We start from the raw sequence: 15,655 nt of genomic DNA, 5'->3' as shown, positions 1-15,655 counted from the left end.
TCAGAGGACAGAATTTTTACTTACAATTTGAAGAGGAACTTCACAGATTCTGCAGTCACGTTTGTAAGTCGTGGGGAGTACTTCTCAGCCTGAGTTTGAAAGTTATGGGCATTTACCAGGAACTTTGTCTAACAAAGTTACTGAGTTGCATTATGGGAAACGTAGGATGCTGAGTTTTTGGAGCTTTACCCAAACAAGGCACTAAAAGTAAGAATATCACTGCATCAAGTTTGACTCTTTATAATTTAAAGTCTCTTATGAGTCTCCCAACTATATTAAAGTGCCGTACTAAATCACTGGAGTACTCTTTTGAGATGCAGAACAGCACATTTGATGCGCTGACCCCTCACCAGACCATATGAATTAAGGCGACTGCATGGTGAAGTAACAATAATGAAAGCAGAGGCTCAGGAATGTGCCAGACATGTAAAATGATGCTCCAGCTCATCTGTATTCCACAGAAGATTAATTGTGCAAAGGTAAAGAAGCTTTTCATTCTTTCATCAGTTTCTTTCAAACCCTCTCCTTCTTTTTCTCTCTCTGTCTCTCCTCTTGCTCCTACTTTCTCTCTTTCTCAGTCAGACACAGGGAGGCTCTGACTTTGATTAATGGTGAGCCAAGCTCTGCATTAAAAGCCAGGGGCAGCAAGTGGGGCCAGATAAAAGTGGAGCACAGGAGCAAGGGATGGGAGGGATGGAGGGAGGAGAGAGGAGTGCAGGACACAGTCACCAATCACTGTCAGCATCATCGTCCCAGGGTGACAGTGGGGGACACAGTTGGAGGGGACAGCAGTGCTTCATTGGGCTGAAACTCACCCTCATACAGGCACAACACATTGTCTCTGACAGGCTCTTCACACATAGGCTACCAGGACACACACACACACATACATGTGCACACGCTCTTTATCTCTCCTCTTGAAAACACGGCCAGTGTCTGTCCAGTGGGACACACCAGTGAGAAAAGGGTTTATTTTTTTTCTTCAGGGAAGTAGTGAGAATTTGTGTTGTAAAGATAGAAGTTTATCCTCAAATGTTCAGAACTTATGCTACCCTAATAATAATAGCCCAATAAAACTTTTCTAAAACAAACATTGCATGAGCACTCCAAGATGTAGGAGTTGCTTTGGCACAAGGAGATGATGCCTCAGTCCTTAATCCCACCTACAAAGCCCTGGTTGGCTCGGTTGTTTCTCCTAATGGGGTTAACAGCCATTAATAAGCACAACGCCAGACCTTTTTGAATCGCTAAAAAAAATATCTCAAACCAGGCTATATACACTTGCACACATTTAGACACTGGAAAACATGCATGAAAAATTCTCCATGTTTTTCCGTCTCTCTGCGTCTGAATGCATGAACTGAGTTGGGACCAGGATGCGGGGCTGGGGCGGTGGAAATACCTCTCCTCCTCAACCCCTTTTTCCACTGCAGGAATTTCTGTGTGGAGTGCCCCTCCCCAGGGCCTGTCAGGAACAGTGTGTGCCTGTGGCCGGTAATTGATAATGCGGCCAAGGCAGCCCTAGCCCTGGTCAGTGGAGCGTGAACCAGCCTGAGAGGCAGAGAGGCTGAAGTGCACCGAGGTGAAGCTTAGCCCTCGCGCTCTCTGTCTAGGGTATGAGGAAGAGGGAGGGAGGGAGGGCAGGAGGTGAGAGCTAAGGGAGGAGGACAGAACACAATGCATTCACACTGACAGGATAAACAGAGCTCGTTCATCTGTTTACATTTACATCTTTAGGTAATTATCTGACAATCAGATCAAGAAATACAAAACTGCAGAGTAAGCCATTTTTTTCTTACAAAACCCGATTTACAAGCACACTGGGAGAAAAGGTCAGGAGATTTTCTACTTACAGCACTCCTATGACCGTGAAGTGGTTATGCAAGGGTGAAGTACAAAGAGAAGAAAAAGAAATAGAATAACCATTAAGGAGTCTGATAAAAAGGATCATTTAGTGGAGAGAGGGTGCCATTTTGCTGCCTTTTGAATAGAGGAGTTATTCAGGATGATGGTGAGTGGAGACCAGGTGGAGCGATGACTAGGCCTCAGCAGCATGCAGGCTGGGAGCCAAGAGGCTGATAGGCACAAAATGTAGAGCATGGGCTTGTGTGGGGCTGTATTTATGCCTGCAGACATGGGGGTGGAGACTCCTTTCCAGTGCTATATACAAACACCAAGGCTTTGAACTTAATATGAGCAGCCGCAGCATCAGTGTTTAATCAAACTTACTTGTGTGTTCACAAATTGGTTTGATGAGTAAGTTTGGTGGGATTCATCTTTGAACTTTAAATTAGAGTGTATCCTAGCACCTTGGAGGAGTCTGCGATCATACAGTGGATTTTGGGGCCTATTCACATGCCATTAAAGCGCTTCATTTGTGCATAAAGGCTCAGCAATTTGTATTTTTATTTGATATTTTGTGACATTTTTAGAAATAAATAACTGTCTTTATCCTAGATTGGTGCATTTATATGAAGGTTTCTACTTAAAGCCCCTGAAAACTTGGTTTCAAATCTTCTATAACATGACTAAATAAGCAAAAATCAAAGTTAAATTAGGAAAAACATTTAGTAGTATTTATTCAGAGCTTAACTCTCAGAAACTTAGCTGACCTGCCTCCTCAAAACCGTGTGCATGTGGTTTGATCATATGAGCAAACAACCCCACAACTGACATCAAATTCTGATTCAAAACGCTGCCCCAATCTAATAGGTACAAGAGAGTAAGAGACATCACATTTTTGCAGTTGTGCCCACTTCAAACTGGTAATAAGAGTACAGAGAAAATCACAAGTAGGGCTGCATTATTTTCAGTTAGAAGCTGATGAGAAAACACGTTTTTTCCTCAAAAGTTTTCACATTTGCTGCTTTAAGAATCTTTTGTCAGGTAAGCTTTCCCATGAAAAATCCTCTGCTCCACAGGAACTGCTGTGTTTTTTGTTTTTTTTTAAATCTCCAGCAGCAACAGCGGTTTGTTTAGATTAAACAGAGAGGGGAAAAAAAAAACATGTCGGTTAGCGTAGCCAATGAAGAAAAAAACCTGCAGCACCTTCAACTTGATTAACAGGGATCTAAATGATCCCCGGGTAGTGTATAATGATTTGAGCTGTGCAGATTTTAGAAACCCACTCACCTGCCACTGGCCAAGCTGCGCGGTCTGTGACATTTAGGAACTTTGTCAGCTTGCCCTAGATTACACATATTAACACAACAAATAGCTGCAGAAAAAGTGAATATCAGCACTAGGAAAATGTACTTTTTCCTCACAGAGGCGAGAGTCCGGGGTGTTTAACTCCCTTGATGCCACTGTCAGCAGTGACAAGATATCCACAGATTTCTTAAATGTCAACAGTGAGGAAATCTGCCAAGGCACACACCTGTTCTGATGGTAAAAAATTAAGGTCAATGGCAGTTTAACTCAATTTACGCTATTTCAGACCTGTAGTCCATATAGATTAAATCCAGCCGATCAGATGCTTCATTGGCTCAGATACAGGTAAGACATATACGGTGTTAAAACAGCGTGTGGTAAAGCTGAAAACGTCCATCTTTTGAATGCTTACAGTAAAGACAGGCAGCTTTACTTAGACTAGATGGAAGTTAAAGATGCCAAACCACACCGAGAAACAAATGCACACACATGTATGAAGAGTTTTATCATGAATGATGGCTTCCTTCTGTCTAATGACACAATCTCTGAGTGGCATGTGAAGAGCGACAAGGAACAAGGTCAATTCTGGGTTAATTGACAGCCCATGTGTGTGCATTCAGGTGGACTGGGGTTGCGGAGTGGAATACGCAGCTGGGCCAAAACGATCACAATACTTGATGTTTGATTCCAGAGGGTTTCACTTTCATATGCAGATGGGATCATTTACATGTTTTGTATCAGCTAGAGAATGTCATTTATGAATAGTTTTCTATATATACTGTGTATATATGAACCCAGGATGCCTGTTTTGCTGAAGATCCAGTGCGGTCTGCTTGTGACTGCAGAATGGCACTTTTATTGGGATGTAAGCATATATTTTTCCTGCCTGCACTTTTCAGCACTTTCATGGCTCACCATGACATCACTTGCACTCAAATCAGCAGTGTACCACAGGGGGTGTCGCAATAAATCAGGTGACACAAATTTTCTGAAAATTTTGTCTGCGTTGCTGCTTACTGTAAGAGTGCATTTCAATACTGTGTCATTTTCATATTAAGTTACCTCTTGATCTTCTTCTGTTCATGTTGTCTCATGTTCATTTTAATATGCGTTCCAAACAGTGTGGCCCCTGAATGAAAGCAATTTAATATGACCTGCTACTGTGCTATTCTGAGTAATACGTCTCTTTTGCACTGAACATTATATTGTAAACTTAGTTGCATACGGACATGCTTTTACTTGTGCACGGTCATAAAATTACTGTAAAAACAAAGGCCCAGTTAAGCTATTTACATGACTTCATGAATCATTTTGAAAGTGCAGATACAGTACATTTTACTGACCTATTCATATTCAGACATAATTCTTAGAAATAACAAATACATAACTTGTTTTCTTACTTGGAATAATCAAATTTTACAAAGGCAATGACGGTCACTACTTCATGTTGTGCAGCGCAGCCATATGTCGACAGTTGTTGCAAATATACTTAAACTGCCACTTTTGAGAGCTGAAAAAGCTTTGGAGCTGTGTTACTGCAGTGGATGCCACACTTAGTGCTCCCATATTCTGCCCAAGTACCCAGAATTACTCAGTCCAACAGCGGACTAAATCCAACACGATTGGTTGCCGGACGCAAGCCAGGCTCGTGGTGATCGACAATTCTGGCACAAAGGTATCCTGAGTCCTGCTAACTGGAGCTGACACCCAGCCGAAGTCCACACCCTCACATCTTTGCCAAATCAGCAGCCCTGTTCTGGCCAAAGCTGGCACATATTTGGCCCCGTGGTGCCAGAATATGGCTGAGTGCAGCTCTAATTGGCCAGACTCAGCTAGCTACCTGGTTACTGATGAGAGTGGCAGTTGTACTGTTTAAACTTGGATTCCGTGCAGAGTACTGATACCTGCTGATTATTTACTCTAGGTGCTCACATTGGATGATATGCATTGCAGTTGTGCACTACTTTTAAAATATGCACCATCATTCCTGAAATTATTAGCGTGGAAAATGTACCAGCTCTGATTAGCTAGCAGATAATGAAGTGGCTGTCCCATAGCTGGCTTGATATCCTCATTTTGAATCAATTCAATATGGTTACAAAAGGCCACAGTTTCACATGCTCATGCTCATGTTTGGCAAGCAAAAAACTCTCACCGAGTGGCTGAGGGAATACTGGACAATCAGCATTAGCAAAAGGGACTCTCCCAATGCCATTACGCTACCTCTGGATAACTGCATTCCTTCCTACATCATTCAAAGAGCTGTGGTTGAGACATACAGTATCTGAAACAATCACTGTTATTCTAGAAATGTATTGACTGTTTTACTCTTTCTGTCCCCTGCAGCCCCCTCCATAGTTCCCATCATGCACCAGATCAGCTCCACCATGAATAGCTTCACACTTTCATGGCCACAACCTGAACAGCCCAATGGTATCATCCTGGACTATGAGCTGCGCTACTATGAGAAGGTAAGATAAGTGTATGTGCGTGTGGAAATGCATGAATTTACATCATTACGTCGGACTGTATGTACAGTGTGCTGTAAGTGTATATTCGTATATGTGGTGCGTTGTCTCCTACTTTGCACATGCCTAGCAAACTGCATGTAAAGCCCCCCAAAAATCTGAGCTCTCCTGGATATCTATGAGCAGAGTCCCCTGGGTTGATAATATGTTCTTTCTCTGTGTTGACTCCATCTCTCCCACTGTTCTTTGGTTTCTGTTGCTGATGAAGTGAATAGGTTGACCTCTGCTCCAGGCCCACTCTGCACAGTGCAGCAACCTGTCCTGCTGTGAAAATGCATTGCGTCTGGGGGGAGTCACATCGACCCGTCTGCTCACACACAATACGTCTGCTTTATTAAGTCGCCAGCCCTACCCCACAGCGCCTATGCTGCTCTAGTATTGACCTGTAGGCTTTTCCCAAGACCTGGGACATAATGATATCTAGAGATCGGAGACGCTAGCTTTTTGTTTGGGCCCTTGTTTGTCCTTCTAAAGCTGATCAATAGGTATAGCAAGGTTGGTCATGCATGTTCTTTCCGCAGCCTTTGTCATCTTAAGCTAAGACTTTTGCAAGACTTGGTGCACCTTCACCCATGTTCCACTTTCCAAATAAAGGAAAGAAATCGATAAAAGTTTTATAAATGTTTTTCTTTTTCTGTTGAGTTATTTATTTCACACAAACTCATTTTGGCTAAGGTTCGTGGATCAATATTCACAACTCCACCTTAGAATTGTGTTTGTCACGTTTAACATTTTCTATCAGAGAGAACAACAATCATGTTTTTAAATGATGTTTGCAGTTGGAAACTCAGTTATCCAATAATAGCTGCATTGCTTGCTGTTCCCCCCCGGCATTGCACAGGTCATAAAATTGAATCCGATTGCCATGGCCCCGAGAAACCTTATCTGCCAGACAGCTTAGTGTCGTGTAAATAACACTTATACAGCCTCCCATTAGCTCATGAATATCAATGAAACCTAATCCTATTGATGTTTATGTAGCGTGTCCCCACACAAATAGATGAGCACGGCGTAATCACAAATTAGTGAATTAAGGAAGACAAGATTGCTAATTGCACTGGGATGATTCAGGTGACAGAGAGGTTGGGCTCTATGCTGTCTACCTCTGTTTTAATGTACCTTCATAACCCCATTCACAGTATTTGAGTCTATGTGGAAAATGTACCGCCATGTGAGTGTGAGTAAGACACAGAAGGTGAGTAAGAGTGATTGCTTTGTGACACACTGGGCTGTGGAGATGAGATTTCCACATTGGTGGTCCTCCTTTGACACTCTGTATTTTGGACCTGACAAGGCTTTTTATAGGCTCTAAACAGACTTTTCTTCCGCCAGCCTCGGCTGTCCAAAGTGTCACTGCAGATGTGTTTTTGTGCCTGATTAAGCACCAACCCTCAGAGGGGGAAAGAAAAAAAAAAAAAAAAAAAACAGGTGGTGGCAAATTTGGGCAAAAGAATCGAATACAAGTGTACGCCATGTGTGTAATTTCCATACCAGTTAAAATTTATTATACGCATGATGAAAAGTTCACATAAATTCTGTCACAGACATGGGCTTAGGTTGCCTGCATGCGTGTTTAGTCTACTCGTTGCATGTGGAGAAGCAGGGATTAAATTTCACTGCATTGAGGTCAGTCCTGCCAGCTCTCCACCGATTCCCTGAATGCTTGAGAGGTCCAGAAAATCTGGAAGTTCCATGCAGTCGTAACGGGATGATCTGGCCTTTCAGTCATAAAAGGCAATTATGGATGGATGTCTCTCGCCGTCTATCACACACTCCCCTGCACACTCCCATTGTTACCCAGCACCATGGGGAACATATATTGTAGGCTGGATAATACAATCATAAAAGATGGGCTTTTTTTATATAAAAATGGCCTTGGTGTACGCCCGTTTTTATGCATCTCACCAATGCCTGAATTAATCTGAGAGTAGTCACACTGTTATGGTTCTGGAGTTGATTGTCTCAGCGTGCCTGGCACAGTCAGCTAGTCCTTAGCACAGCAGAGAGCTGTCCCTCCCCCCTATACCCATTTACAATAGCGACTTCTTCAGCAGCATGGCGTTGTCACACTCTGTGTTGAGTAATACCTCAGGATAATCACAAAAGAAAATAACATGATTTTTTTGCCCAACCTTTGCTTAATGTTGTAGTTCTAACCATCAGCCTGGTAACATGTCTCTCACAACTTTAACTGTTGTCGACAGAGGAAGACATTTTTAATAAGTAAAAGTAAGTGTTTTTCTTCGGATTGTTTTTGTGGCATGTTTGCCTTGAGTTCAGAGTAGAGAGTGGCAAAATATGGAGCAAAGAGGAAGGAATGACATGAGACAAAAGCCCCCCAGATGGGTTTGAACTGTGGACTTTGTGTTTACGTGGTTGTGTGACCTTGACTGTTGGACCTTTCCCTGACGCGGCTCCTTGAGACATTCCAACTATTATGGAACGTAATGGCTCAATTTTAACAACACAGTGAGTCGTGTCAGATTGTTTGTGAGTGTCAGAAAAATGTTTTTCATCATTTTACAGCTTTTAAATTATTGTGTTCCATGGGGGGAAAGTCTTTCTTGATGATCTGCAATTGCAACTGTGGCCATGTCTCGTCTCATACTCTAATCCCGTTCCTTGACTCAGCCCCCAGTCTGTCGGGGGGGGCCTGTTTAAAGTACCATAATATGTGCGACATTATATGATCCACAAAGTTGAGGCTGAATGACAGTTTAATGCAGGCAAAGGCCTATCAGATGACAAACAAGTCAAGCTAATCAGTGACACTCTAAGAATATGAAAGTAAAAAGCTATAATGCGCATTGTCCACAGATAAATGTATATGACTGACAGCAGGGGTAATAGCATTTTCATTTTCACTTTGAAGCTCAGAGAAACTGATAACATTGCAATTGCTAAAACCTGCCTGAGACTTGTTTTCTGGGGCCTTAACAGACATCGTTTTAAAGATATGTTTGTTTGATGTACATAATATCAGTGATTATGCTTGCATGTAAAATATTAGCAATAGTAATATTAGATGGAGTGGCAGTTGAGGCTGTAATCGCATGAAGGAAAGGAGTGGTAATGACTCAAAAAGACTGCATTCACCTGAAAGCTGTAGTGAGTGCTGAAGGCTGTTCTCTCAACAGGCTTCGCTCCCTTCCTCAACCCACTTTCTCATTACAGAGTAAGTGGTCCCGGAACCCTTTAAATTGGGAAGCAAGATGAAATGAATTCAAGGTTTGCAGAGAAAAAGTTGAATCTCATGCTCCCGGTCTCTCCATTTTTCTCCTACCCTTTTTCCCCTGGATGCCTGAAAATTTGGGGAGGGTGGAAATAACTCAGCATAGCGGAGGTCAGGCCTTCCATTAAGGCTGGAGCAGAGCAGCCACTGGCTCTGGTTACTGATGGCTCTGTGTGTGTTGGTGTCAGAGAGAGGGTGTGGGCATGTGTGTGTGTGTGAGCTTGTGTCTGTGTTTGTGTGTCAGCAGTAGTTCCATTCCAGATGACAGTGGTGCTGTCACACTGCAATGTGAGAAATTAAAAGAGAGGCAAGTTTACAGCATGTCACCAGGATCTGCAGCGTACTGACCATAGCACCATCTGCATTTTTGGCATTCACAAATCCCTCTTGTACTTTACATACTATTAGCAATTCCTCAGAAGAGAAGCCAGGAGAATGTATTTATTATTCTTTTCTTCCCTCCCTGCCAGCCTTCAGAGTCCACCACAACACTTTTGTAGACACACACAGATGTTGTACAGACAAGTTTAGATTTTTAATGGAACCTGTGAAAAGCCCGACTTGTGCTGCGCTCCCTCGGTCCCCCAGCAAGGGTATTCACATTTCTTCCCTCAGACTCTCTTCTTCTCTCCTTCTTTGTTTGCCCCCCCCCCCTCCCCTGCTCACTCAGGCCTCCTTGTTAGTCTCCAGGTGAATGGAACGCATACAAAGAGTCATCTCAAAAGGAGGTGGCTGAAAGGAACAAGAAGAACAAACTCAAAGCGCTGAGGCAAATAAATTTCCCTTCCAAGTTACTGTAGATAAGATGATTCTTCTCACCTCTCTCTTAGCATGCTCACTAGTGTTTAGTGGGTGGCTTTGCGAAATCACAATGAGAGGAAAATCCTTTTTTTTTTTTTTTTTCACTTTTGGCTGCCAACTTGTTTTTACATTATTTTAGTTTCTTTATTTCCCAAAATAATTAAGAGGCTTTAATGGATGGTATCATCATATCATTGTCACTCGTGTGTCTCTTCAGTTTAAAACTCAAGGTAAATATTTGCATTTGGTAACAAAATCCATCTTGTCTCTGAGATTTAAATTCTTGCTTAAAAATCGTTTCCTCATTTTCTTTTTTTCTCGTGTAGGCAATGCATTTTAATTTTACATTAATGTGAGGTGTTTCTTTCTTTCATTCCCACTTTACAAACATAGAATTAGAATCTTCTCCCTCATACACTCCCCTCGTCTCTCCCTTTTTGTGTGTGGGTGGGCGGGCGTGTGTACTTGCATGGTGCATGCGTGTGAGCCTGTGAAGAGGACACATGGTAATCCACCATGTCTGTCTTTGTGCCAAGTGGCCATGCTGTCCATTTTGGGTGGTTGGCATTTTTTGAAAAACAGACACACAAACCCCCTCCACACACACATGCACGCTGGCACGTGCGTACACACACACACACACACACACACACACACACACACACACACACATAAAGTCAAGTCAGGTTTACTTGTATAGTCCAGTATCCAATATAATATGTCGGGGTGGCTTTTACAGGCCCTCAGCAGTAATGGCTTCTGACTGGAAAACTCACCCACACCTAAAATCTGAGAGAATATGGGGAAAAAATGGCAGAAAGTGTCAGACAGGAAATTTGAAGGGAGATCTCTTCTTTGCAGTCTGCTGGCAGCGCAATAGCAATTGGTAGAAAACTGGCAATTACAAAAATGAATTGGAAGTTGTGAAAACAATACTGGCCTTCCATTATGATTATAATTGATCCAGGCCAAGTGCGATACAGTACATCTAGTAAATCTAGTCAGTCCTAGAAAATAGTCCGAAATTTGAACTATTTCATTTAATGAAATATGTCCAAGTAAGTCCAGTATCAGCTGTGTAGGTTATTGCACAGAGCATCAGGTTTTAAAGAAGGCAGAAGGAAGATTTATTAAAGTCCCTCCTGGAGTAAATGTAAAAGGTGTGAGTGTGCTTCAGCGTCTTTCAGGACATGTGAAGTATCTTGAGACAGTAACCAATGAAGAATATATGTTAAGAAGGCCATTCTTGCTAAGTTTGTCTCAGTGATTTTGCTGAATGCTGCAGAGGCCAAACTCCCTGCAGCGCTTCCTGTGTGTCACCCCTGGCAATGCTTTTGATTGGCTGCTCTGCCATCTGCCTTCCCACCTGCAACTCTGTCTTTATTTAGCAAGTTAGGGTGTGGTCCTCCTAATCCCCATTTGACTGGCAGCAGGAGAGGACCTCTCATGGCTGGAAGTCCCTCCTGGCATGGCCTTTTATTGGCTATCCCCTAACCCACTGGAGTGCCAAATGCCAGCTCATTTTTAAGTGGCAGATGTGGGTGCGCATGCATGTGTGTGTGTGTGGCACATAATCCCCATTTGACTGGCAGCATGAAAGGCCCATTCCTAGCTGGTGCTCCCTCAAGGGATGCTCCCCCATTGGCGGTTTGCCATCTGTCTGCTCACCTGTCCTCCATTCAGACTCAACAGATGGGGGTGTGGCCCTGAGAAATGCAAGATGACTAAAATCAGGAGTTGGCGATTCCTAATCCCAAGTGATCCATGTGCAGTCAACCATGTTTTAGACCCGATGAATGGGTGACTGTGGTTACAGGCTCTCATGGGGCTCCATGTCCTCCGCAGCTCTTTCAAAAGCACAAACTGCCTCTTTAAAGTCAAGTTTCAGAATTTTTTTTATCATTATTCTTTCTATGCAGCACTTTGGAGGGATGACAGATTGTGTGATCTAATGGACAAAAGGCCTGAGAAATGATTAAACTCTCTAAACCAGTTACATCCAGAGTTCCATTTATAAACATCTCTTTCCTCTCAGAGACAGAATGAAAGCCTGTTGGTGTGATGCTCTCCCATCCCAAGCCCAAACATTTGTCTTCATCAAGCCCAGAGTGTCCAATAAGAGCTAATGTGATTGCACACATCATTATGTAGGGGTTTGGGAGGGGGGCAGATTTCATAGCTGTGTTTACCTCGTCTGCTCAATGACGGAGCAACCGGAATGATTCAATTACACCAATCAGATTGGATAATGATTTCGATGTGGGTTGCTTCTGCCTCGAGTTTCTTATCGCTTCCTGCCATCGTCTTCCTCCTCCTCCCCCCTCCCTCCCTTGCTTCCTCCTTGCCTATCTACTTTTTCCACTCCACGCTGTTGTCAAGATTTTGTATTCATAGTTTCTCAGAGCAGTCCTATGTATTGTAAGATGCAGTCCAGCATTAAACAATAGTGTTTACCAAGGTTATATGCCTCTATTTACACAGTTTTACTGACACAGGGAATTTTGCCCCTTCACTTTCAACTGCCCCCCTCCCTCTCTACAATATGTCTGCATCTAGCTATCAGCAGCCTGCAGTGGTGGGTGTAGCGTAGGTGCAGTCTTATTTTCTGGCTGTCATATTCACTCTGGGTTATGGGAAGGTGACAGGCCTAAGTAATTACTGATCCCCCATAGCCGACACCTCCAGCAAGCCCCAAACTACACTGCAGCAGACTGCCTGACTGGCTCTCTTGAGCCTAGAGAGAGAAGAAGGGAGATACAGGATCTGGACGGCAGGTCCCACGGTCAGAAACGTGCATTGAAATAATAGATGGCTATATTTATGCATCCATGCAGACAAATGCACATCCATAAGATTGCAAATGAAGCGTTTGAGTGAATCTAAAGAGGAATTTAAATTTAGAAAGAAAGAAAGAGGGCAATAATAAGGAGAAGGTCAGGACAAACAGTGATTGCACAAAGAATTGTTGTAGCATTGCCTTTAATGAAAAAGTAAAATGATTTCAGTGGGCGGAACTGGCGTGCCATCACATTTAAAAAGCAACCTACTGCAGACAACAAAACAAGAGGATGTAATGTTCAAACTTCTTGCAGTAATTAAAGTGCTTCATAAAGCACATCTGAAGAGACGGATATGTAACGCTATTCTATTACTGTTCAGGCGTAGCTATTGTTCTTTGTTATTTGCAAGAAATTATTGCTTTTAATTGCCATATTGTGTGTGTGTGTGTGTGTGTGTGTGTGTGTGTGTGTGTGTGTGTGTGTCACTGTATGAATGGGAGACATGGCGTGTTTGTGTGAGTGGTGTTCTCGTGTGTGTGTTTTAATGTGTTCTACAGTGTTGTTTATTTCATTCAAACTGGCCAAAGACTTTACGAGCTGTTAACATTTCATTTAAAAGAGAGCTTCACCGGCTTGAACTGTTCTGTCTCTTCGGTTTATCCACTCCTCTCTACTATATACTGTTTTCATCTGTCCTCTATCAGTATTGTTTATCAGACATTTCCTGTATCTCTGGTTTACAACAGCTGCAATATACAGGCTAAAATGATTCACATGCTATTTCCTGAATATCCAATGCCTGATAAGCCGATTTCTTGTCTCACTGTCAAACTGCTACCACTGGATCTTGTTTTACCAGAGTTTTCTTTACTGTGCGGTTTAACACTTTCCCGCTGACATCTTCTCTGTAAGTCATCTCTAACCTGCTCCCTGTGTTCGTTCCTCCTTTCAGGACCATGCAGAGATTAACTCCACCATCCTGCGAAGCCAAACTAATACTGCACGGGTGGAAGGCCTCAGGCCGGGTACAGTCTACGTGGTACAGGTGCGGGCGCGGACTGTGGCTGGCTTTGGCAAATACAGCAGCAAGATGTGCTTCCAAACCCTCACAGATGGTAAGGATCGCCGAGCCAGGAGAAACAGCTCTCTCTGTCTCTCTCTATCCCACTCTGTCTTGCTTTGTCTCTCACACAGACACACACACACACACACACACATCCACCCAAACTCTTTCTAACACTCTTGTTGCTCTTTGTATTTGTTGTTGCATTATTATTAGTAGGTGAGATAGAGGGGAACCGTAATGTTTGATTGCACTTCTATTTCTACAGCTAAATTAATTTCCTCCACGGTCAGGTTTGAGTGTGTGTGTGTATGTGTGTGTGTGTGTGTGTGTGTGGGGGTACTTTGAATATGTAGAACGCTGAGTGTCTTTTGTTTGTGCAACTAACTGTGCTTGATCCAAAATGCTTAGCTAATTGGTTTTTCACCCGGCCCTTCTGTTGCTGGAGAGCCATCCCAGAATGCATAGCTGTGATTAGTAGTTGATGAGATTAATTTTTTGCCATGGGTGGGGGGGGGGGGGGACTGGAATGTTAGGGAGGGAGGGGGCTGAAGAGGAGCTGCAACACCTGCTACTCTGGCAAGGTTGTGGAACTATGTTTATTAGTGTAAGTGCAAGGAGGTGTGTGTGCAGAGTTGGTGGCACGACATATCATTTCCTCATGTAGTTCTTTTTCATAGCCGTGCCAGGCAGTGAAATCGGTACTAAAATTAACACAGCATGATTCAGTCTGGATGGATTAAACATTTGATTGGATACGTGTTACATTCACAAGATTTTCCAAAGTGCTGCCTCACTGTGCCTTGTTGGACGACTACAACACAATGCACGTGTGGCTGTAGCTCATAATGAATCAAAGACAGGAATGACATTTCCACATTGTATTGTTTTAATGAGAACGATAACGATGAATGAGAAGGTGGTGAAATTGAGGGAGGGGAAGATGGAACGGATAATAATGATGATGAAGGTGATCGTTGTGGCTATTTACCTGTGCAGAGCAGATGTAGTGGCACAGTCATGTCCCCCGCTCTCCCTCGCGAACAGCCGCGAACGATCCTTCCCTCAAACACGCACGAACGTGCTTCACGCTCGCTCACACAAACACTGTTCATCCGTTGGCTCGCTGCCACAGCACGACATTCATCAAGGCAATTAGCAGCAGACGCTAGAGAACTGCTGACAATCACACCCACGGCTCCACCTTCTGCCCCTCTACCGGTCTCCTCTCCCCCTGTCAAGGCGCTCCGCGGTCTTGTGAAGACACCACCACTCTCTATGTCTTTTCTCAAAAAAAAATTAAAAAACCATATAATCCCTTTAGTCTTCCTGTCAGCACATTTTCATACACTTCCACAAGGTGTCCTTTTGCCACCTCTACACACAAACACACTCACAAGCAGTGATGAAAAGAGGTGATTGGTCCATCAGTAAGGTAACTGATGTCACAGTCCTCTAGTTCTCTAATAGGCAGAGGCCTTGAGAACTAACTGATTGTAATAGGGGCCTATTTACCACTGGAACAGGTAGCAGTGTGCTTTCTGGCTGTCAGGGAAAATCACATTCTCTTATGGGTGAAGGGGAGATTTATCTGGACCTCTCACGCCTAAAATGCATCAAAAGAAAACAGGACGACTGGCTGGAAGCTTGAGTAGCCGGAACATCATTCACACTGTTTGCTCGAAACGTACTTGATAAATGTGCAAGTTAAAAGAGTGAGCAATTCCTGTCACATTGAGTTTCCTCATATATCCCAGCTTTCGCACTGCTCCGAAGATGCATTAGTTCTCCCTTTATCACTTTAATCCAATAGGCCCATTCTACACGGGGGATTGGATTTAGAAGCTGCTGATTTGCCTGCAGCATGCTAAATCGTGCAATGCTTTAACTACAGTGTTTGCCGGTGCCAAAGTCGCGGGAAGACAGGCACACAAAAAGAAAACTGAGGATTCTGCTGTGTAGCGTTTTTAGGCAGGCATTTAAGCTGTCCTCTGAACTACCACCAGCCTGCCCCAGCCACATGCATAAAACATGTTTGGGCTATACGTGTGATTGGCAGTAGATGGCTTCCTTTTCAACACCTGAGAAACAACATTCCAAG

At 43.3% G+C, this 15,655-nt stretch overlaps 1 protein-coding gene across 2 annotated transcripts in view; it reads left to right on the top strand.

The window, feature by feature from the left end:
- ephb1 (EPH receptor B1) overlaps window positions 1-15,655 on the top strand; it is a 152,463-nt gene that overhangs the window by 106,334 nt on the left and 30,474 nt on the right. For both annotated transcript variants that reach the window (XM_076745811.1, XM_076745810.1), the window contains exons 6-7: window positions 5,497-5,621; window positions 13,444-13,606. In XM_076745811.1, the coding sequence (XP_076601926.1) occupies window positions 5,497-5,621; window positions 13,444-13,606 (288 nt within the window). The remainder of the gene's footprint in view (window positions 1-5,496; window positions 5,622-13,443; window positions 13,607-15,655) is intronic.

This window comes from Chaetodon auriga, chromosome 12 (assembly GCF_051107435.1).
Source record: "Chaetodon auriga isolate fChaAug3 chromosome 12, fChaAug3.hap1, whole genome shotgun sequence".
In the NCBI taxonomy this organism is placed as follows: Eukaryota; Metazoa; Chordata; class Actinopteri; order Chaetodontiformes; family Chaetodontidae; genus Chaetodon; species Chaetodon auriga.
Note: the sequence above shows the minus strand (reverse complement) of the source record. Positions and strands in the feature narration are given on the sequence as shown.